The sequence below is a fragment of the Ailuropoda melanoleuca genome, chromosome 5 (genome assembly GCF_002007445.2).
Source record: "Ailuropoda melanoleuca isolate Jingjing chromosome 5, ASM200744v2, whole genome shotgun sequence".
NCBI lineage: Eukaryota > Metazoa > Chordata > Mammalia > Carnivora > Ursidae > Ailuropoda > Ailuropoda melanoleuca.
In genome coordinates this window covers 88830593-88855091 of record NC_048222.1, presented here as the reverse complement: position 1 = coordinate 88855091, position 24499 = coordinate 88830593, and the positions used below count along the sequence as shown (strand labels likewise).

The 24499-nt window shown below is 36.4% G+C and overlaps 1 protein-coding gene across 4 annotated transcripts in view; it reads right to left on the bottom strand.

The window, feature by feature from the left end:
• CBR4 (carbonyl reductase 4) overlaps positions 1-23510 on the bottom strand; it is a 133928-nt gene extending 110418 nt beyond the window's left edge. For 2 of the 4 annotated variants that reach the window (XM_034661398.1, XM_034661397.1), the window contains exons 1-4: positions 23117-23510; positions 21577-21697; positions 20733-20869; positions 18344-18478 (exon numbers count right to left, since the gene is read on the bottom strand). In XM_034661398.1, coding sequence (XP_034517289.1) covers positions 18344-18478; positions 20733-20869; positions 21577-21697; positions 23117-23258 — 535 coding nt within the window. In that variant the 5' untranslated portion in view covers positions 23259-23510. Of the gene's footprint in view, positions 1-3553; positions 5021-18343; positions 18479-20732; positions 20870-21576; positions 21698-23116 lie in introns of those variants that run through there. The other 2 variants (XM_002918184.4, XM_034661396.1) reach the window with 2 other exon arrangements.
• Positions 23511-24499: the final 989 nt, after the last annotated feature.

Here is a 24499-nt window from a genome sequence, read left to right as displayed (position 1 = left end):
GATGAACATAGGGAAAAGGAAGGAAAAATAAAGTAAGATGACAACAGAGAAGGAGAAAAACCATACGAGACTCAGCTCTAGGAAACAAACTGAGGGCTGCTGGAGAGTCAGTGGGTGGGGGGATGAGGTAACTGGGTGATGGGCATTAAGGAGGGCACTAGATTTAATGAGCACTGGGTATTATATGCAACTGATGAATCACGAAACTCAACCCCTAAAACTAATAATACAATATATGTTAACTAAATTGAATTTAAATAAAACATTAAAAAATTAAAACTATTGGGACTACAACAAAATAAAAATCTTCTTTTTTTTTTTTTTTTTTTTAAAGATTTTATTTATTTATTAGACAGAGATAGAGACAGCCAGTGAGAGAGGGAACACAGCAGGGGAGAGGGAGAGGAAGAAGCAGGCTCATAGCAGAAGAGCCTGATGTGGGGCTCGATCCCATAACGCCGGGATCACGCCCTGAGCTGAAGGCAGACGCTTAACCGCTGTGCCACCCAGGCGCCCCCAAAATAAAAATCTTCTGCACAGTGAAGGAAACAATCAACAAAACTAAAAGGCAACCTACAGAATGGGAGAAGATATTTGCAAATGACATAGGCAATAAAGGGTTATTATCCAAAATATATAAAGAACTTATATAATTCAACACCAAAAAAACAAATAATCCAATTAAAAAAATGGACAGAAGACACGAATAGACTTTTCTCTAAAGAAGATATAGATGGCCAACAGGCACATGAAAAGATGCTCATCATCACGTATCATCAGGGAAATGCAAATCAACACTACAATGAGATATCACCTCACACCAGTCAGAATGGCTAAAATAATCAACACAAGAAACAAGTGTTGATGAGGATGTGGAGAAAAAGGAACCCTCCTGCACTGTTGGTGGGAGTACAACCTGGTGCAGCTACTCTGGAAACAGTATGGAGGTTCCTTGAAAAGTTAAAAATAGAATACCCTAAGATCCAGCAATTGCACTCTGGCTATTTACCCAAAAAATACAAAAACACTAATTCAAAGGGATACATGCACCCCTATGTTTATAGCCCCATTATTTCAAATAGGCCAGATATGGAAGCAGCCCACCATGTCCATTGATTGATGAATGGATAAAGAAGATGAGACAGACAGATAGACAGATACAGATATATAGATATAAATGTATATATAATGGAATATTATTTGGCCATAAAAAATAATGAAATCTTGCCATTTGCAGTGACATGGATGGAGCTAGAGAGTATAATGCTAAGTGAAATAAGTCTGTCAAAGAAAGACAAATACCATATGATTTCATTCATATGTGGAAGAAACAAAACAAACGAGCAAAAGGAAAAAAAAGAGAGAGAGAGAGAGAGAGAGAGAGAAGCAAACCAAGAAACAGACTCCTAACTATAGAGAAGAAACTGATGGTTATCAGAAGGGTGTTGGGTGAAGGAATGGGTGAAATAGATGATGGGGATTAAGGAATACACCTGTGATGAGCACCAGGTGATTAAAATTAAAACTTTTTAAAAATCATATCATCTCAACAGGTACAGAAATAGCATTTGACAAAATTCAACCTTCATTCATGATATATGTGGAATCAAAAAACAAACACACAAAAATCCAAAACACACCCCAAATACAGAGGTCAAACTGATGGGAGGAGGTAGGCAAAATGGGTGAAGGGGAGTGGGAGGTACAGGCTTCCAATCACCAAATGAATAAATCACAGCAATGAAAGGTACAGCATGGGGAATATAGTCAATGGTATTATAATAGTGTTATATGGTGACAGATGCTAGCTGCAGTTTTGGTGAGCACAACATACAAAGTTGTTGAATTACTGTTACTATGTTGAATTACTGAAACTAATTTAACACTGTGTGTCAATCATACTTCAATTAAAAAAACTTTTTTGGGAAAAAAAAAAAGTTCTACAGGTAATACTGATACCACCCCCATTTGGATTATTAGCGCAAGGATTCTAAGTTAAATTTCTGGTAATTACTCGAACTAAGGTATACTGCCTAAGGGAAAACAGCTTATTGGCCTAGGATTGCAAATTCAGTTTTAAATTGAAAGTTAGCAACAAAATCAGAGATAAATGACCAAAAAAGACAAATAACCAAAAAGGCTAACTCACAAGGATTTGATAAAAAAAAATAATAATAATAATACTCCAGGATACATCCTGAGAGTCAGAACAGATATATCTCAACGACCATCACAAACTATAGCAGAGTAATGGACTGATGATCTTGAATCATAAATATCATAGTGGTTTATCAGTGTATTTATGGAGTATATCCAATGTACTCAGAGCAGAGTAGGCAGAGGGGGGCTATCAAAAGAAGTACCACATATTTCGCAGGCATTCAACCAATATTTGAGTTCATTAGGTAAATGAATGAAAGCATAGTATGGTCTCTACCCTCAGGAGCTTACAATGTAGTAGAAAGATAAAAGAAATATAAAAGAAACTTAATTATTAAATAATTTGAATACAGTTACCCTTGAACAAGGCACTGATCACCTGCACAGTCTAAAATCCACCTATAACTTTGACACCCAAGAATTTAACCATTAATAACCTACTCTTGACTGGAAGCCTTACCAATAGCATAAATAGACAGTGAACACATTTTTTGTAAGCTATACATATTATATTCTGTATTCTCACAATAAAGCTAGAGAAAATATTGAGAATATCATAAAATACATTTACAATACTGTACTATAAAATATCTGCACATAAGTGGACCCACACAGCTCAAACCCATGTTGTTCAAAAGTCAACTGTATGTCAAGTTGTTGAGAAATCACTGAAGTTCCTGAATGGCTGAACATACACAACAGCTGCCCATCAATCTGAGCAATAGGATGCAAGTATAAAATTGCAAATCCTACCAGGTCAGTGGGAGTAAGTGAATTCACCTGGAGTGGAACAGTGAGGGCTTATTTTACCTATTTCAAAATGTCTTCCTATATTTTACTACTTTGATATGGCCTGGCCGAGGGAGGTGTATCAGTTAAAAAGGTTTTATTTCTTAAAGTATAAATATATACACACTTAAAGGTTAAACCTGTCTGTAGCTTAATGTCATTAATACAGTGAAATATATTGCTTTCTTTCTAATCACCAGTCAAATCATCCTCACTGATGATTTCAGAAGATGAGGTATCCAGAGAAGGAAATTCAAACCTGAGGAGGCTGTTATGAAGGTAGCTAAAGGCGTGCAGGTGAGGCAGCATTAGAAAAATGGCCTACTCTTGTCTCCATAGACTCTCCTACCTTAAAAGTATCAGCTACAACATTTGAAACCACCCCAACTGCTCCATTTCTTTTATGTGTCTGGAACTGTTAATGCCTGATAAATCCTATATATTACCATGCTTGCATTTAGTAAACAGTTTGATTAATAATACTCATTTTACTCACACTTGATAACTTTCTCACCTCTTAAATAGACTTCTCTAAGTAAAGATTATTTTGAAGATAAATTCAAAATAACTTTTAAGGAATCAGGAAGCTTGAAGTAAAATTTAGATCTTACTTTATTACCTTTTATTTTATTTTTTATTACCTTTATCACATTGCATCTATTTAGTATATCCTCTTCACACCTCTGCACTGACTTGCAATATAAAATTAAATGTTTACATAAAATAATGTTCAGCCCCAATAAAACTGTAAAAAGATGACTTTTTAAAATGCAGTAAATATTTAAAAGATATTCTGAAATGATAAATAAAAATCAACATGAATCCAGTGACATTATCCACATTATTTAAAATATCACATTATTATATACCCCACAAAAGAGTTCAACGCAAAATAAATGTTGCCTGATCTGTTGTTACATTCAGTTTGTGTCTTTACCTCTATTCTCAGGCAGATATTTTCTCCTAAAAAGTAATGCTTTAACTGTCCCTTATGAAGACATCTTATTCATTGTTACTGCATATTTATCATTTATGACTGTTCATTAGTAATTAAGTATTTCTGAAGTTTTAGGGTAAAATCATATTATATTCATTCATACAAAATACTCTTAATTTTTAAAATGTCAGTATTTGTTATCCTATTTTTAAGTAGTTTGCTAAACTGAGTGTTTTGCAGGTTAAACACCACGCAAAAAACTACTTCTACTTCTTAAGCTCATAAGAACTCAGCTCATTCCTATACCAGATATTAAAACCTTAAGGGTTAATCCTCACCATCTTTGAGAATTTCTATAGAATGGGTCAACTATACTGCACTTGTATTTGTAAATTAGTTTGCCCAGCTGCTTAATCAGGAATAATGCACTCAAAGAAATCAGACTCTCAATTCATGGCAAATAATCTGATAATTTTTTTTCAACCTGTATAAAAATTGATCTGCAAATGCATACGGAAAAGGAATACAATGTTTAACTGGCAAGACTGCTAAAGTACTGACAACTAAACAATGCCATAAATACTCCTATCTTAGCAATCGTCCAAATGTTAACTTCTAGAGAATTTTGACTGATACACTGAAATAATTCATGCCAATTAGATTACATAATTTTTGCCACTTTTGAGACAAAATATATAAATTTAAAAAGTGTCTGTTTATATCACTTGCAAATGTCTATATACTAAAATTGCTACAGCCTGTAAGGTACATACCACTTAGAAAACACAACTGGTCACACATTCCTCTTTTCAGGTATATTCATATAAAGATAGAAATCAATATTTGTAGCATCACTAGGTCTGATTAGCAAATGTCACCCATGTAGGCATGACTGTCAAATCAATAGCCAAAGTGTGCCCTTGAGTATAATCACCATAACTGAATAATCTGTAAATTAGATCACAAGTTGTAATCCCCCATCCACCACCAAAACATGCCCTGTAATATATGGTGATTCTAAAAGAAACACAACCGCATGTGCCACATCAATAGGTTCTCCAAACCTCCCAAGAGGGATATTTTTCTTTAAGTGTTCTTCTTTCAAGTCTTTCGTCATATCTGTGTGAACAAATCCTAAAAGAGAAATGTTTATTTAGTTGAAAAGGGTAGACAGTAAACCATCTGCTCAATTTTAAATAAAAATAAATTTGAGAAAAAAATTTGAGATTAACAACAAACTTGTTTAGGAAATATAGAGTTCTGCTAGCAATCAAGTAACCAAGTCTACATTTTTTTTTAAGATTTTATTTATTTATTTATTTATTTGAAAGAGAGAGACAGCCAGCAAGAGAGGGAACACAAGCAGGGGGAGTGGGAGAGGAAGAAGCAGGCTCCTAGCGGAGAAACTTGATACAGGGCTCGATCCCAGAACGCCGGGATCACGCCCTGAGCCGAAGGCAGATGCTTAATGACTGTGCCACCCAGGTGCCCCCCAAGTCTACATTTTTATTCAGTTTAACTCAATGAACATTTACTGAACACCAAAACATTTGACTCCCAAATATTTGGCCCAACTCCTAGCACAATGTAAGTGGTAGATACAAACATGAATAAAAATTCCATTCCTTAGGAAACCTGTAATTTATGGAAGAAACTATCCCTAAATATAATAAAAGGTCATCTGGTTAACAAAGTACCACAAAGAAGTAATTTTCACTTGATTGGAGGTAGAGGGGTAATAGGGTTAGAGGGAAGAAAAGTGGTCACGTGAACTGATTTGGCAGTTCTGACAAAAATTAGCTTTGTTTGCTATAGCTAAGATAGCTGATGATCAGAAAGACCAGTATTTCCGATAGTCATATAAGAAAAAAATCCCATAGAATGATCCTATTCTGATGCAAGTACATACTGAAAACTCAAAATTTAATGTGGCATTGGTAAATGAAATGAAGTTCAAAGAGTAAGTTTTCTAAAGTACACGGTTCTGTTGTATAAAGTACGACATAATACATTAAACAACCAATTCTAAATGATTCATATTATAGATATATGCCAGAACTATAAATTAAGAAAATCTTGTGAGATTAGTCTGAGACAAATACATATTACCAATAAAATACTCAACTTACAAAATCAGTATACTGTACACTACTCATTTAAACTTTTAAAAAGAGAGCAAATAATTAGTCCTCATGAAATTAACAAGAGATTTTTTTATTTTAAGGTCATGAAAAACACATAGACAAAAAGTCAGACATGTGAAGTGAAAGTTTAATGTGCAACCTCAAGAATAGTTTTCAAAAAAAAAAACCAGTTTTCAGACTGGCTTATGTTAAAATTAAATCATTTGTTATTCAAACTGTAAATCAACCTAAATACACTGTCATTTAAAGTATCACGATAAATGTGAATTCAACACTATATTAAGAATTAACATTAGGATGGCACGCCTGGGTGGCTCAGCCGATTACGGCTGCCTTTGGCTCAGGTCATGATGCTAAGATCCTGGGATCGAGTCCCACATCTGGCTCCTGGCTCAGCAGGGAGCCTGCTTTTCCCTCTGCCTGCCACTCCCCGTTTGTGCGCACGCACGCGCGGGCGCACGCGCTCTCTCTCTCTCTCTAATTAAAAAAAAACAAAAGAAAGAATTAACATTAAGTCACTGGTTTATTATGTAATACTATGTTATTTAATTTTTCTTTGCCTTTGGTTTCACTTAAAATATTTAAACAGTTTCTAAAAAGTCTTACGAGAAATAATCATGGATTTTTCTATTGTGAACCCTACAACAGTGACAGCTTTCTTAGGGAAAAACTAGAAACAAGCTGAATGTCTTTCAAAAAGGAACTATTTAAAGAAATCATGGTATAGCCATACTGCAGAACAATATGCAGCTATTAAAAAACAATGCTATGGAGGACATTTAAAAGAAAATAGTATTTGCATATAAAAAGAAAACAAAAAACATACATACTAAGGACTAAAACCACCAAAATATCAACAATGACTATCAGTAAATACTAGCTTTACAAGTGATGATTTTTACTTTCTTCTCCGTACTCGTCTGTACTTTCCAAATTGTCTACAATATATGTATATTATTTTGATATTCAAATAAAAAGTTATTGAAAAAGATGCACAGTTACTAAAAAAGATGCACAATACTGTCTATAATGAGGACCTGGAATAAAAAAATAATGTTACATTATTTGTGTATTTCATTGTGAGATTACATTGTGAAGTATGACCTCCTCTGCCATTAAATCTCACCGCATTTATTTAAAAAGTCCACCCCATTTACTTAATCCCTTTCATCTTTAAGAACAATGAGATGGCCAGAGGAATGCAAGAATAAAGAGAAGTAGCTGACACAGCTAATACCATACTAGATAACCAGCCTCTGCAGAATTTCAAGTCAACTGTAAATGAAACCTCATCTACAAGTGATGAGTCATAATAATCAATAGGCAATCCAATTACCTTAAAAAGCACTATCATGGGACTTCCTGATATCCAGTTTTATGTCTTTGGACACACTTATTTTCAAAAATACCTCAGAGTGTATTAGGAAAAAAAAAATCATCCCACATGTTCAAAAAGCTGATGAATTAAAATTACGAATGTTAACATTTAAAGATCACATTATCTTCTCAAGGAGTTCATGATACACTTACTTTATTCTAAGGTTGTTTTGAATTCTGGCAAAATTGGCATAAAATATTTCCCCACTAACCCTCAACACCCTCAGCAGAAAATCAATAATGTGTTTTAATTAAAAAGAAAAAAGAAAAAACTCGGGGCAGCTGGGTGGCTCAGTCAGTTGAGTGTCCAACTCTTGATATCAGTTCAGGTCATGATCTCAGGGTCGTGGGGTCAAGCCCCCATCAGTCTCCTCGCTCAGCAGGGAGTCTCCTTGAGATTCTCTTTCTCCCTCTACCCTTCCCCCAGCTCTTTCTCTCTCTCTGTCTCTAAAGTAAATAAATCATTTTTTTAAATTTTTCCAAAAAACTATAGTAAAAATGTTTTGCAAGAAAGACCTTGTAAGGATGAGTTAACAAATTCCAGGCTCAACTTCTGGTGAGCTTTTTCTGGTTCTGGTGACTTTTTCTCAAAAGCAGCATTTTTTGATAAAAAGACCACTGGGTTAGGACACATTAAACTGGATTCTGGTTCCCCGCTCTGCTAATACTATCAAAGCTATGATCCAAGCACAGTCATGTACCACCTAAAACTGTATGATTGTTTCTGTATCATAAAATAAGTGAAGTAGATTGAAAATGATGGATCCCTGAGATGTTTTTTAGCTCTACAAAACTATGATTCGAAGCGGAAAAGTATGCCTCATAAATGACAACTTTCCTTGAAGATTAGGAAAGTGAGCTCCCCTACAAGGACCCTCAGTTTCTACGTTGGTAGCTGGGTGGATAATTAAAATAGCTCCAATTCAGGAAGCACTGATGCTAATCTAGGTTTTTATTCATTCTGTGCAGAAAGAAACAGATTTACCCAGCTTCTGGGTGGATGTCAGTTCTTACGTGTTTGTCCTTTAAGAGACAGAGTAAGGCCACACAATTTGTGAGAGGCCTTTGGAGGAATTTCCGCCTTGGGAAAAAAGGCAGACCTAGAACACAGCGTGAGGTACAGAAAGGCAAACCTTGGACAGGAAGAGAGATTTAGACCGTGAGACAAGAACAATTCCAGTGAGATGGAAAGAAATCTTATGCCACACAGATATAGGCCATGAGGACAGATTATAGTCTTCCAAAAACAACCAAGTAAGCCAAACACATGGAATAAAGGCTAATATCTTGAAGCTTTTGATAAGGTCTTGTTCAACATTACAGTCTAGATTCAGCCCTGCCATATAGTCTGTGTCCATGTTAGGTCAAATTTGAGAAGGAGAAAGAGGTCCCATCTGAATCCAGCGATGATTGCAAGAAGTCCAGAACTGTAATCATGATGTTCAGGCACCCACCTCACATGAAGACTCTCCCTCTACCCCTCAAGCCTGGAAGATAAGGGTGTTATTTCACAAGGGGAAGTCTGCCACAGACTCTCCCCAGGTCTGTGAATGGAGAGTTATAATGACAATCCTCATGAGACACCTGCTAGCTAACCCTAAACGCTAGACAGAAAGACTAAAATAAAGTGGGCATCGGAGGCCAAGTTGAAAGGAAGGGATTAATTCACCAATACTGGCTTTTCCTCTTTGATTATGATGTTTGATATGGAGACCGAGAACATATCCAAAGACTCAAGAGCCTTTCTTTCATCATTATCAGCAGTTTTTTAATCAACAGACTTATTTTTAGAGCAGATTTAGACTGAGCATAAAGTAGAGGGGGCTCCAATATACTCCCTTATCACATTGCCCTTATTTTCCCCAATTATTTATAGCTTGCCTTAGGGTGGTACATTTGATGGTCCAGTATGGATACATTATTAAGTAAAGTCCATAGTTTACAATAGCATTCACCCTTTGGCTGGTATAGTTCCATGTTTTGACAAACATATAATGTATCCACCATTACAGCATCATACAAAATAATTTTACTACCCTAAAAATCTATCTGCAGCTTTTAAAAACTCATGTAAATCTTTACCAAATTTCTCAGAAATCAGATAAAAAATGTGAAGCTAATCTCTAATGACTCCGGGCTCTACCAAATTTCAGTATCATTTTATGCTATAGCTCATAAACCATGGGATCCTCATTTATATATTCACAACCCAGGTCACTGCATATAAACAGCCTTTTGGATTCTCTATCCACATATCACAGAACCTGAGCAGAGATATTAACAGTCCTTAACCATTTCACATACTCATTTCTGTGCTTGTATTGCTCTCCAGTTTGTGCTCTCTCCTTGGCCCCAGAGAACTCTCTTCCGTATCATTCTGTCACTTTATTTATAAAATTCTGGAAATTTTGCTCTCCCACTCACTTTATTACATATGTATTTACAATGCCTTTCAAGCTGGGTTATGAAAATTAGTAACTACCAGTAGGTGCCACTGTCTAACAAATGATGTTATTGATCACTTGTTGGACAATTGGAGGCTTCAAGCTGGAAACGAAGTTATCACTCCTTAAACCAACAAACAAATAACTAAAATGACATGCACTCGACTTAGAACAAGGCTACTTCTACTTTAGTTCCACGTACATGACTCAGTATATCTTTTTAAAAAAGGTACAGATAGGAGCGCCTGGGTGGCTCAATCAGATAAGCATCTGACTCTTGATTTCGGCTCAGGTCATGATCTCAGTGTCCTGAGATCAAGCCCTGTGTCAGGCTCCGCACTGGGTGTGGAGCCTGCTTAAGGTTCTCTGTCTCCCTTTCCCTCTGTCCCACCCCTACTCTCTCCCTCTCTAAAAAAAATAATAATAAAAATAAAAAAGGTACAGATACACTCTCCCACATAAAAGTACACGGTTCTTGTCCAATGAGAATTTATATTTGATAAATTCTAGAGAAAATGTATTTCTTTTATCCATTTTTTTTTTGGCTAGCTATATAAACAGCATCTCATTTCCACATTAGTTGATCACTATTTTAGTTTTGAAAGCTTTTATATACAACACAGACCATATATTTAAATAAGACACCAGGATTTTGGCCTATAACCAATATTAACAATTACAGAATGTATACTATTTGATACATCTACTGGCTCAGGTTTTGATGCTCTGCTATATAGAAAGAATTAAAATAACCCCAGACACTATTTTTTTAAAGGAGAAAAAACAAGGCTGTTGCCAAAAACTAGACCAAGATTTTAACTGGAACAAATTCGTATATCTTAATATTATGTTAGTAAAAGTATACAGGGAAGCAGCGTGAAAAATCAATTCCACACCAAAGAGCACGTAAGAGGACCCAGAATAATACCTGTGTTGAGTACCTGCCAAGCTTACACAAACATTTGTCAACAAGGTTTTCTCCAAGTAGTAAGCATAAAAGATCTTCAACTTAAGAAGGGGGGAGGGGTGGACACTTAAGGTACCCTACAGAAATAAATACAATGCTATACTATTTGTCAAAATTTAAAATGCATATTCCCTTTGAGTCTTGGCAGGTTCATTCCCTGAATTACACTCATTATATTCATACACACACAAAAAAATAAATTACATACCAGTATTGTCACTGCATTATTAGTTGTAATGGCAAAAGATCAGAAGCAACCTAACTGCCCATCAAGAGGCAACAGGTTAAATCAATTATGGTACACCCATAAGACAGGCATTACTGTCTTTTAATTCAGCCATCAAAAGTAACACAGCAGTCACATAAGACCACATATTGTATGATTTGGTTTATATGAACTGTCCCAGAATAGGGAAATCTACAGAGACATAAAGTAGATTAGTAGTTGCCAGCAGCTGGGGAGATTGGAGGGAAATGGGGAGTTGAATGCTGAAGGCTACAGGTTTCTTTTGGGATGATGAAAATGTTCTAAAATGTAATGTGGTAATGACAGAACAATTCTGCAACTATACTAAAACCACTCAATTGTACACTTCAAATGGTTGAATTGTATGATATGTGAGTTGTATTTTCATAAAGCTGTTATTTTAAAAAGTAAAGCAGTTCTATATCGAATAATATGGAATCAACTCCAAGATATATTGCATTATGAATAAAAAAGATACAGAACACTGAATAGTATGATACAACTTGCATTTTCTTTTTACATACATATTTATATATTCATATAAATAGACATATATTTATACATTCACATAAATAGACATATATTTATATATTATATGTATACACACACACATTTTATTGGCTTGTGTATGAAATGCCAAAGACACTAGTTAACAGTAATTGCTTTTGAGGAAAGAAGCTAGATGATTTGGGGAGAGAAGACTTACTTTTCAATCTATGCCTTTTTGTACTTCTGAATTTTGCACCATGTTTGTATTATCTATTGAGAACACATTTTTTTAAAGTAATGTATCCATTATAGTTTTTACTTTTTTAAAGACTACTGTATTTTTTATTTTTATTTATTCAAGAGTGAGTGAGACAGGGAGAGAGCGAGAGAGAGAGAGAGAGAAGGGGTAGGGGCAAAGGGATTGGTGCTAAACTAGCAGGGATTAGGGAAATATCAAAGCATCCTGATAACCTTTGTGCTCTGTTATGTGCCTTCAGCTCGGTTCACTGTTCAGTGACAGAGACTAGCTAAATTCAAGCATTCCAAATCCATGAACATTTGATAAATGACTGTGATTTAGATACGACCATTTTAGAAAAAAAGAAAACAAATAATCCAAAACTTGACTACTGTCATTTTGATACTGCTTTCTGTTTGTGTATACCTATGCAACCTGATTGATTCTAGTGTTAGCCTAGTTTAGCCATATACACAATAAATTATTTGTGATTTGGGGCTTCATGTATTTGCTTCCCTCTGTTAAGGGACTGCAGTAGTGTGGGTGATGAAGAGTTAATTCTAGTTCATAATGATTTAAGAATTGGATGATTTAAGGGTAATACACGTTTCTAACTCACAATAATTCAGATTTCCTGGAGTGTCTCCTATATACAAGGGTCCCAAAATTATAAAAAATGAGTAAGGTATTTCTGCTACAAGGAGCTAAGTACTGTGAGAAGGACAGGTATATAAACAAATAATTACAAAGCTGTATGATGGATGTAAAGTAGAGGAACATACATGATGTTATGGAAACATTGAAGAAGGAATGCTTAATTTTGTCAGAGTGAATCAGTTGTCAAGGCAACAAGCTAAATAGTGGGGAATCCAGTTTGTATACAAAGGGAAGTTTTAGGAGTGTTATGGAAGTATGTTTGTATAGCCTTTCTTAAAGAGCTTACTTTTCAGTACAATTTGTAGTACAGAAAAAAATCTATTGCTAAAAATGTGGCCGTTTCATAGGGTGACCTTTATTATGTTGGCCATAAATATTTAGCAGGATTCATAGTATGAATATGCTTTATTGGTCAGAAGCAAAGTGCAGGTTGAAATAGAATAATTAAATTGATTGTATGGATTACTTTATTTTAGGTAGTAATTTCAAACAGATCTCTTAATAGAACTGACAAGCCTCAGAATTAACAAATATGTTTCTTCGTATGTCAGTCTTCCTGATCACCTTCAAATGGAGTTTCCAGTTAAGGAAAGCAGTTAAGAGGGGCACCTGGGTGGCACAGCGGTTAAGCGTCTGCCTTCGGCTCAGGGCATGATCCCGGCGTCATGGGATCGAGCCCCGCATCAGGCTCCTCCACTATGAGCCTGCTTCTTCCTCTCCCACTCCCCCTGCTTGTGTTCCCTCTCTCACTGTCTGTCTCTATCTCTGTCAAATAAATAAATAAAAATGTTAAACAAAAAAAAAAAAAAAAGGAAAGTAGTTAAGAAGCAAATCATAACAGGAAAAGCAAGAAATGGGGAAAATAACAAATTAGGCTATTATTCACTGCCTAATGATTGTTTAAAGATCGGTTAGTTACTAAGCTTTGATATTCAAATATAAAATAAATTTCTAGTCATGGATAAATCTTACTGATTAGAAAATATTGAATATGAGAGATAAAATATTTGATGAACTGAAACTATAGGGGTGCCTGGGTGGCTCAGTCGGTTAAGCAACTGCCTTCGGATCCGGTCATGATCCTGGGCTCCTAGGATCGAGTCTCACATCGGGCTCCCTGCTCAGCGGGGAGTCTGCTTCTCCCTCTGCCCCTCACCGGGCTCTTGTGCTCTCTCTCTCTCTCTCAAATAAATAAATAAAATCTTTTAAAAAAGAAATTTCAACTGCTTCTATTATTCTGTGGACTAAACTTCCACTCCTCCTCCCTCTACACACACTCGCTCTCTCTATATAATCTTTTCAAAAAATTAACAAAAATAAATAAATAAAACATGGCCCCTTTCCCAAACTGAGCAACTTAACCTTTTCAAGATGAGCTTTGGCAAAAGTTTTCCCTTATAATTCCATGTTTTTATTTTGGTCTAAATGGAGGTTGGTTTTATAACTCTGTCTTGAAGATTATATCAACACACTCACACTTCACCCCTCTTTCCCTCTGTCTTACAGATTACCTAGCACACTGTGAAAATTTAAGTTGAAGAAGGAAATTTTAAAACGGGACTTAAGTGATTTGTAGAATGCACTGTGTTCTTGAGTACAGATGGCTACTGAGTGGAAAGAACGTGTTTAAAATTTAAGGCAATTAATTTGAAGACCGACAAACCAGCTGTTAAGTTGTATATTTGAATTTATTTTAAAAGCCTTAGCATTAGTTAAGATTTAGAAAATTTCTTTAGCCTTTAGCAAGCTACACTATAATTCTAATCAGTTTTAATATTTTCCAATTACCTGTAACTAACAGATCAAGTGAATTGGCTTTGCACCCCATTTAATCCATCAGTATTTTCAAGCCATGAGGAATGCCCAAAGTAAGCACAATAAAAGGAACAGGTACACAATAACATCATACTGATCTCCTTGAGAAGTCTCCGATTTCTGTGCACTTAGCCCAAATCAAACTTGATTTGTATTAGAAGTGAATTGCATCTCTGCTGGCCTGGTTTTTCTCACATCTTTAACAAGAAGACAAATGCTTCTCATAGGTTTCCTCCAGGAGGCTAGCTCTAACTGTAAGCTTTCCACTGTGACTTCTACTATTTTGAAAATGATTAAACAGCCACATTTATTAAACAGTCATCTTCATCGTTGGCCACTCCAACATATGTCTGGTTTTAGAAACCTTAGTTTCTCTAAGCGGTGCCTCCTGCATATGTAATAGTACCTTTTGGTGCCAGAGTATTCAGTCTCATTTCTGTTACCATGTCCTACTACTTTCTTCCTCCCATGCCATCACACGATGAGTCTCAGAGCCCCCATTCACTCGTTAAAGAGACAGCTACAGATAAAAGCACTGTTAAGATCTTGCTACTTCATAGACGGACTTCTAAAAAGATGCTTCTTCCTCCCGAGTCTGTGTAAATACCTTTTTATCCTTCAAATTTTTCTTTGTGTTGAAATTCTAACATGAATCCTGATAGCTCTCTAGGGTACAATGAGGTCCAGTGAAAGGCATCTTGTCTATTTTGAAAACAAACATTATGTGACCCCTGGCAAATATTTTTCTGTCTAAATACACACTTTCTGGGGAAATCAGTAGGTTGGTTATTGCATGATTGCTTCGTGAAATATGCAAATGACATCACATATACAGCCTTGTTTGATTATTTCCTCTGGTCTATACTGTTATTAAAAGCATACTATATTATAGACCTTTTCAAATATTTTAAATATACAGAAGTATTGTTTTTCATAAGACAAACTGAAGAAATATATTTAGGTAATATACACATTACTTGGAAAGCTCTGCTTTGACACTGACCAAGTCTAAATTAATTAGCAAATGTATCCCAGTGAGCAATACTGAATGGAACATTCCAAGAAGAGAGACGGGCACTTAAAATGGAAATAGTTCTCCAAAAGTATACAATTTGAAGTTCAACTAACACATACGTTACCAATACCCAACCCCCCACCCAACTTGAAATTCTTACATTCAACTTTTAGGAGTTCTTAATTTATAACTGATTTTTAAATGAGAAGTTTCTATTGTGGTTTCAGTTTGAAAGTAATCATTTACTAGAAAACACAATGTGGGGCGCCTGGGTGGCTCAGTTGGTTAACTTGATTTTGGCACAGGTCATGATCTCAGGCTCATGAGATCACGCCCCGCATCAGACTCCACATGTGGAGCCTGCTTAAGATTCATTCTCTTTCCCTCTCTCCCCCTTGCTCTAAAATTTGGAAAAAAAGGGGCACCTGGGTGGCTCAGTCGTTAAGCGTCTGCCTTTGGCTCAGGGCATGATCCCAGGGTCCTGGGATCGAGCCCCATGCTCCTCTGGGAGCCTGCTTCTTCCTCTCCCACTCCCCCTGCTGTGTTCCCTCTCTCGCTGGCTGTCTCTCTGTCAAATTAAGTAAATAAAATCTTTAAAAAAAAATTTGGGGGGGGGGGAATGCAATGTGGTTTACACAAACAAAACAGCCTAGCATTACTCTTGGCCTCCTCCATGAGGGTACTGCAGAGACTGGCAGTGTGGGCTGGTATAGCCACTTATGTCCTCAAGACATAGTCATGCCCTCACACATTTCACTGCTCAAGAATTTAGTTACAGTGACGATTCCATGTTCCTATTCTGATACTCAGAAGTGCTTGATGATGCTGATATACTTACAAACACAGGAACAATCTCTGCTATTATTATACAAAGCCATCGTGTACATAAATTATTTAAAAAGAAAAAAGTAAAACTGTCACTCTTTGCAAATGACATGATACCATACATGCACACATATATATACACACATATATATCACCCTAAAGAGTCCACCAGAAATCTATTAGAAGTAATAATTCAGTAAAGTTGCAGGATACAAAACCAATACAGAAATCTGTTGCATTTCTATACACTAATAATGAACTAGAAGAAAGAGATATTTAAAAAAAAAAAACCATTTACAATTATACCAAAAAGGATAAAATACATAGGAATAAGCTTAACCAAGGAGGTGAAAGACCTATACACTGAACCCTCTAAGACACTGATGAAGAAACTGAAGATGACACAAAATTGGAAAGATATTCCATGCTTGTGGTTAGAAAAACTGTTAAAATATCCATACTACCCACAGTAATCACTATCAAAATACTAATAGCAATTTTTCACAGAACTAGAACAAAGAATCCTAAAATTTATATGGAATCACAAAAGACGCCAAATAGCCAAAATTATCCATCATTTAAGTAATCTCTGCACCCAATGTGGGGCTGAACTCATAACGCCACCATCAAGAGTCACACACTTTACCAACTGACCCAGCCAGGCACCCCGAGCCAGAACAATTTTGAGAAAGAAGAATGAAGCTGGAGGTATCACAATCCCAGATTCCACATGGCATTATAAAGCTATAGTAATCAAAGCTGTATGGTACTGGCACAAAAACAGACATATAGATCAATGGAACAGAATGGATAGCTCAGAAATAAGCCTACTCTTATATGGTCAATTAATTTATGACAAAGGTAACAAAAATATGTAATGAAGAAAAGAAAGTCTCTTCAATAAATGGTGTTAAGAAAACTGACAGCAAAAGAATGAAACTGGCCTGGTTTCTTACATCATACACTAAAAAAAAAACTAAAAATGGATTAAAGATGTACATGTGAGATCTGAAACCATAAAACTCCTAAAAGAAAACATAGACAGTCATATCTTGGACGTTAGTCTTAGTAATATTTTTCTCGATCTATCTCCTCAGGCAAGGAAAACAAAAGGAAAAATAAACTATTAGGACACATCAAACTAAAAAGCTTTTGCACAGGAAAAAAAATCAAAGGCAATCTACTGAATGGGAGAAGATATTTACAAATGATACAACCAATAAGGAGTTAATATCCAAAATATATAAAGAACCTATACAACTCAACACCAAAAAAACCCAAACAATCCCATTAAAAAATGGGTAGACCTAAATCAACATTTTTCCAAAAAAGACATACAGATGGCCAACAGATACATAAAAAGATACTCAACAATTATCAAGGAAATGCAAATTAAAACAATGAGATAGCACCCTACACCAGTCAGAAGGACTAGTATCTAAAAGACAAAAAATAACATGTGTTAGCAAGAATGAGAAGAAAAGGAAACCCTTGGGCACCACTGCTGGGAAGGCAAACTGGCACAGCCACTTTGGAAAACAGTATAGAGGTTCCTCAAAAAATTAAAAATAGAAACACCATATGATCCAGTAACTCCACTTCTGGGTATCTACACAGAGAAAACAAAAATACTAATTCATAAAATATATGCCCCCCATGTTTCATGCAGTATTATTTATAATAGCCAAGAAATGGAAACAACCTAAATGTGCATCCATAATAGATGAATGGATAAAGAAGATGTGATATATATACAATGGAATATTACTCAACCATAAATAAGAATGAAATCTTGCCATTGGCAACAACATGGATGGACTAGAGGGTATTATGCTAAATGAATAAGAGAGAAAAAGACAACGTGATTTCACTTGCACATGGAATCTTAAGAACAAAACGTACCAATAAAAACAGAAATAGACTCATAAATACAGAGAACTGATGGTTGGAAGAGGGGAGAGGGATGGAGGGATAGGCAAAATAGGTTAAGAGGATTAAGGGGTACAAGCTTCCAATTATAAAATAAATAAGTCATAGGGTGGAAAGTACAGCATTGGGGTTATAGTCAGTAATATTGTAATAACTTTGTATAGTGACAAGTGGTAGCTATACCTATCATGGCGAACATTTTGAAATATATGTTAATTTTTGAATCACTATATTGTACACCTGAAACAACATAACACTGTATGTCAACTATACTTCAATTTTTAAAAAAAAGAAAAAAGTTTTCACTGACCTGGTGCAACTACATTCACTCTAATTTTCTTTCTTGCTACTTCTTTAGCAAGAGCGCGTGAAAATCCAACTAGTCCTCCTTTACCTGCACTGTACACAGACTGGCCAGAATTGCCTTTTAAACCAATAACACTTCCTAGAAAAAATAAAATGAAAGCAAATTCAAACCAATTAATGGGTTATTTGAATATTTAGGTAATTTACAGTAAACAAACAAGGCACAAACCATTTTACCTTGTCCTTTACTAAATTAGGAATTCTAACCACTGTCATTTTAGTTAAGACTTAAGGTCTGAGTCTGCTCCAGATACAAACAGAAAACAGGTTCTGAAAGAAGCTTATGTTAAACCTCAAATGTGAGGCAGGAGCTTGAGACCTGATCCATTAAGTGAGAGAAACCCACTCTCACCTTTGAGTAGGTCAGACATGGTGAAACTCCTATAGTATTTATACAGGCTTCCAGTAGGAAGAGGTTAAAACCAGAAAAAGTCAGATACAAGCTGATTAATTTTATGGTTCTACAACACAGACATGAGGAGGTATTTATTTCCACCTAAAAAAAATTGTTCATCTGAAGATAAATCTCACTAAATTTGAACTACCCATCAATCTAAATTAACAAAGTTTCAATTATAAACTTTTTGTAAAATTGCAATTTAGTTATCTGCAATGATATATCATAACTTGAACTGACTACTAAAGATTCTTGGGTGGTCCTATTTACATGAATATGAAAGAATAATTTATAATTCAAATACCAACTATATGCAAATAAAGTCTTGCAAAACAGAAAGGGGGAAGTGATTTCCTGCGCCAGTGACCTGTACTTACAATATAAAAATTAATCAAAAACTTCACAAAACCTTTGAAAAAGTAACTTTATTTTAGGAAAAGCAAACATCCCAAACACTTTTTATATTATAATCAACAAGTTCGATATTAAAATATCTGTCTTATATATTAAATGCCAGTGAATGATAAAGGAAGAAAACTGTGAAGCAGAGACAGAGAGAAAAGAAACATCAGACAGAAGAAATGCAAACAGACAGAAAAAGGGGTATCTGGGAGAAAGAGAAATCCGGAAAGACACAAAAAAGAAAGAAAAACATAGGCATGGAAGAAAGGCCAAATAGGAAGCTTTAGTTCACGCCACACACTATTGTCCATCTAGTCAATAACTGTTAACTTCTGAAATAATCAATGAACTTTCCAGCAGTTTAAAGTAGTCCTTTCTGTAAAAAGATTCTCTGATTTTTTATTATTTTTATTTACTCTCAGCACAATTCTAAAAGTTTTGTATGTATACAAAGGACTGACGTGGGTTTTTAAAATATAACTAAAAAGGGGATATTTTAGAGTTAAACATACCCACATTATCCGGTGATGTATAGAGGCCAGTATACCAGCTTCTGAGAACCCAAAATCATTACCTGGCTGTATTAGAAGGCAAAGGTCGACTAATCTTTTACTTTTTAATCATATACTAATCTTCTTTAAGAAAACTCATTTCTTACATTTTTAAGGGTAAATGTCAAAAGTGTTCTAATTCTTATTAGTACAGTATTCTTTTCTCATCTTCAAAAGAGAAAAACCCTACGTTTGGGCTTGGAAAGCCATTTCCTATATTGAAAACAACAGGATCATTTATTTTAACACAGCAGCATTCCCCTTGTGGCTTTTTAAGATATTACCACTTAAGATTAAAGGGCAGATGATATGCTGCTATTTTCAAATTACCAAACTGAAAGAGAATGTAAGTCATTCTGCATTTTAAGGTCTACAAGCACATACTACATGGTTTATCTGCCCCATGGGTCAGATGAACGGAAGACCAGGGGTTACTTACATTCATTGCAAAAAACTGAAAAGATTATTCCCTTAAGAAAACTTCCTCCCAAACCTCTGTACTAGATTTATTAGTGGTACATGCAACAGCTGTAGAGATCATTTTTTAGTCCCCACTATCTAAATTTTTTCAATTACTTATCCATATTTTAAAAAATAGGTTTCACATGAAAATCAGGATGTCCAATTTCTCTTAAAAAATCAAATGGCTGACACAACTGAGACCAGATCTGTGCAACAATTAACAGGATCTAAGCAGTGGCTGCCACTTCACATGGCCTCTGGACACCGAAGCTAGGCATCTTTAGTCACATGTATTTTTCTAATACCTGGTGGTGTCATTAATTAACATCCGCTTGACCACTAGAGAGATGTGAATTTGTGATTCCTATTTTACCCGCTAATTGGTTAACCAAGTCCTTTTTCCACAGATAGTAAAAAGACCCATTTGATCCAAGTTCCACACATGAATAAACTCCAAATTAGTCAATTAAATATTTTTATGGCACTAGGAGATAAGTCTAATTTCACAGGTGAAGACTCACCTACATTAACAATAGACCCTCTCTGCTGTTGAATCATAGTCTTCAAGGCAACTTTACAAGTCAGCATGGAACCCAAGAGGTTAGTATGAAGCTGAGATATCATATCTTCGGTTTTTGTTCTTACTAAAAGGCTATCCCTACCAAAAAAAAAAAAAAATCAGTAGCATGTAAATTAAAAATGGGATAAAACAAATTTAAAAAGTCAAGAAATATATAACATTTTAACTGAAAGTAGGTACTAGGAATATATGTGAGCCAGGATACGTACAGAGTCCCATTTTAAACTTGATTTGAGGGGCATTAAAATAACTGATAAACCAGAACAGATACACTAGAAGCAGGGTTGAGGGGCAGATATTCTTAACTAATAGTAATGCCATGTAGCCAACATAGCTTGAATGAACTGAGCAACTGCCATTACAGTAAGCCCTGTTTAGCAAGAAAATATACTATTCTAAATACTGCTCTAAATTCAGGTTTTAAAAAGAAAAGAACACCTTTAAGCTCATGAACTTATACAATGGTGACAGAAGTCAGAATAGTAGTTACCTATAAGTAAGTATTAACCGGGAAGAAACTGAAGAGAGCCTTCTGGAGCGCTGTAAAAGTTCTATAGCTCAATATGGGTGTGACTGCAATGTTAAAATTGATTGAACGTACTTATTGATATCTCAATATAAAAGAAAAGACTGTATAGATAGACCAAATTTTAAAATACATATTTTTTTAAAAAATGCATATTTTCTTCCAATTAGAAGTAAAGCAAGTTAATATATTTACTCATAACAATCAAAGACATTAGGGGAAAAAAAATTTGGGAAATGGACTTAAATTTGTGACCAACCTGTTAATTCCAGCTGCGTTTACCAAGAAATTAACTCGACCTAATTTTTTTTCCATCTCTTCAAATGTATTTTGAACATCACGTTCTTCAGCAACATCACAGCTAAATGCTAAATGATCTCCTATACAACAAAAAAACTATTATTCAAGCCTGACCATTACAAAGCAGGAAGCTATAAAAAGAAAAAAAATGCCAAAACCAAAAACACAAACTTTTTACTAAAAACGTTACTCCCCCTTTTTAAAATGCCCACTTTTTAAAGATGTTTAAATAGCAAAAGGATACATGTCAAAGAAAGTATTTTCTATTCAACAGTACATCATTTTAATACTCTAAAATGTAGATTTTTTTTTTTTTTGAAAACTAAATAATTGCTTATTTTCTGGCTGACCTTGCCTAGTATGTTAACACTAAAATTACATCCTCATGCCTTTGGAAACAGTAAGCTTTCAGGGAAGTCACACTCCAGGTGAAAACCAATCGCTTATGGGACACATAATTCAAGAAAATAAAAGGCCCAAAAGCATCCTCTGTGACCCACTGTTGACTTTCATCCGAAAACCTGTTGGGTTCAAAATAACCTTTGGAAGCTCAACCAACAGTTTTAATCTATTCCAGCAAACACTAATGGCTTGGGATGACCCCATAAGGAAAATCACTTTCTCATTCCTTTGTGACAGTAACATAATCCCAATGAATATGAGCAGCAAGAAGCATTCACTGAAATTCTCCCTACTCTGTAACTTGTGGAGTTTTTTTCTCTCTAAACAGTCTATTATTTTCCCTACCCACGTGCACAATTAAGAGTGAACCAATAGCAACATTACAACATACAGCCTCCAGATGCATCCCCAGGCCTCTTCCCAATGCCTCCCTGATAGTGAATGAAGCGCATCTGTGCCTTCTAATAACCTATTACATGGTTATGGATGTAGGAGAGCCAAAACGAGTGTATCGCAAAACCGGCTGGTACTCAAAAGAGTTCGTTTATGAAACACTACTTTGTGCATTCGCACAGGGGCCAAAACAGCCCTCAGCAAAACTACAGAGAGCGTTTCAGGCCTGACACGCCTACCCTTCCTGCCTTAACTCCTTTCCGCCCAGCCCTGTCTCCCGCCGGCGGCGCGGCCCGAGACCTCGAGACCTCGCGACGCGACTGAACCCTTACCCTGCATAAAAAATTAACTGTGTGTCTCCCTCCTTCCAGATACCAAAACAAAACAACGCAGCATGGTTAGCACTAGCCTCAGGGAGGGGGGCGCTTAATGGGGCCTCACAAGACTAAGTCTCAAATAAAATGCCAAGCTTTAACCCTTGGCGGCAGGCAGCGTAGCTGGAGACACTCTGCGGGAAACCGGGGGCTAAGGGGTTCTCTGCCCAAACTGGTGTCCAGACTCAGGAAGGGGTGCTGCTCACGCGGGAGGCTTAACTGCTAGACCTCAGAGCCGAAAAGGCCAGACCCTCTCGTTTTACAAACGAGGAAACTTCAGGCTCTCGGACTGCAGCCACACAACTTGGACAACTCCAGTTCGCTACCTACCGCCGAGGTCACCGGCGGCGGCTCTGGCCACTTCCAGATTTCTGGCGACGATGGCCAGTCGGTAGCCTTTTTGGGCCATTAACTGGGCCACTGCCCTCCCAATGCCCCTGGAGCCTCCGAAAACAGCACAGACTTTGTCCATCTTGGACGGCGGAGTCACAAACTCGGAGGAGGAGGACTAGGAGCGGCGGCCCCTTTCCAGATTCTCTCTGGCTTTTAAACCACAGAGGTTCCTCAAAAAAAACAAAAACACCCAAACCGCCGCAAAAAAAAATAAAGAAGAAAGCAAAAGAAAGAAAGGGAAAAAGAAAGTAAAAAAAAGACCGCTTTACACCTCCCGCCGCCAGACTCCGGCAACCCAGTAGGCGGGGAAGAGACGCGAAGAATACGACTCCTACGCATAGACGTCAGCGCGTACTGGCTACCGGGCCCAGCGCCCTACGGGAGTCGCTGGCGTGAAAGAGCCTGGGCGGCTGAAGACGGCCCGGACGGGCTGCGCTGCATGCTGGGATTTGTAGTCTTCACGCAGGAGTGGAAGAGGCGTGGGCGCACTGCTCAGTGGGAAATGTACTCAAGGTAACGAAGGGGGTTCGGGGTGACCTCCAAACCCCTTGGAACGTGAGAGTCAGAAGTAGAGTTCAGATGACCTACTATTCCAGTTTCCTTGGAACTAATGTGGTTAAGACGCTGGACTTAATGTTTTAAAATCGTAACAGTTCCCGTCAACCAAGATAAATTGATTATGATAGTTAAAACCCAGAATATACGTTATTCAGAGTTCCACTGTCTGCATTTCATCCAGGAATTGTTTTTTGGCTAGAGACTAAATGCCCTGCCTATTGAAGAAGTGATCCCCAAGTATCAGACTCACACAAAACCTATACTACCTGTCTCTCCCCCAAATTGCAGCGGAAATAGACTTCACCCAATCTGGATATTACCAATCATCTCAACGGGTGTTGCAAAGGCAGATGCCTATCAAGAATACCATATATAGCAGGAACTCAAGAAACATTAATTGAGTTATTGAATAGTCCTGCAGGATGGATGGAACAAGCATGACTGCTGCAAACAGGTTCCTACAATTCTAAAGACGACGTGCTGAGTGTTCTGAGAGTTAATAAGCTAAAAGTTGAGCATTTGTGAAGAACGATACTGTTGAAAGGAAGCACTTCTTGATAGAGTATCATTGCATTAGATGATCAAAAAAGTAGAAGTTTCATGGGTCCTGCAACTGAAACATACACAACCTGAGACAACAGGACCAAGACACACAAACACTAGCAAGTAGTTGGGAACCCTAAGGTGAAAAATGGTATTAACACAAGAGCTCAGAGGAAAGGGAGGAAGGTCAATGAAAAAAAATACAGGAGGGCATGGAAA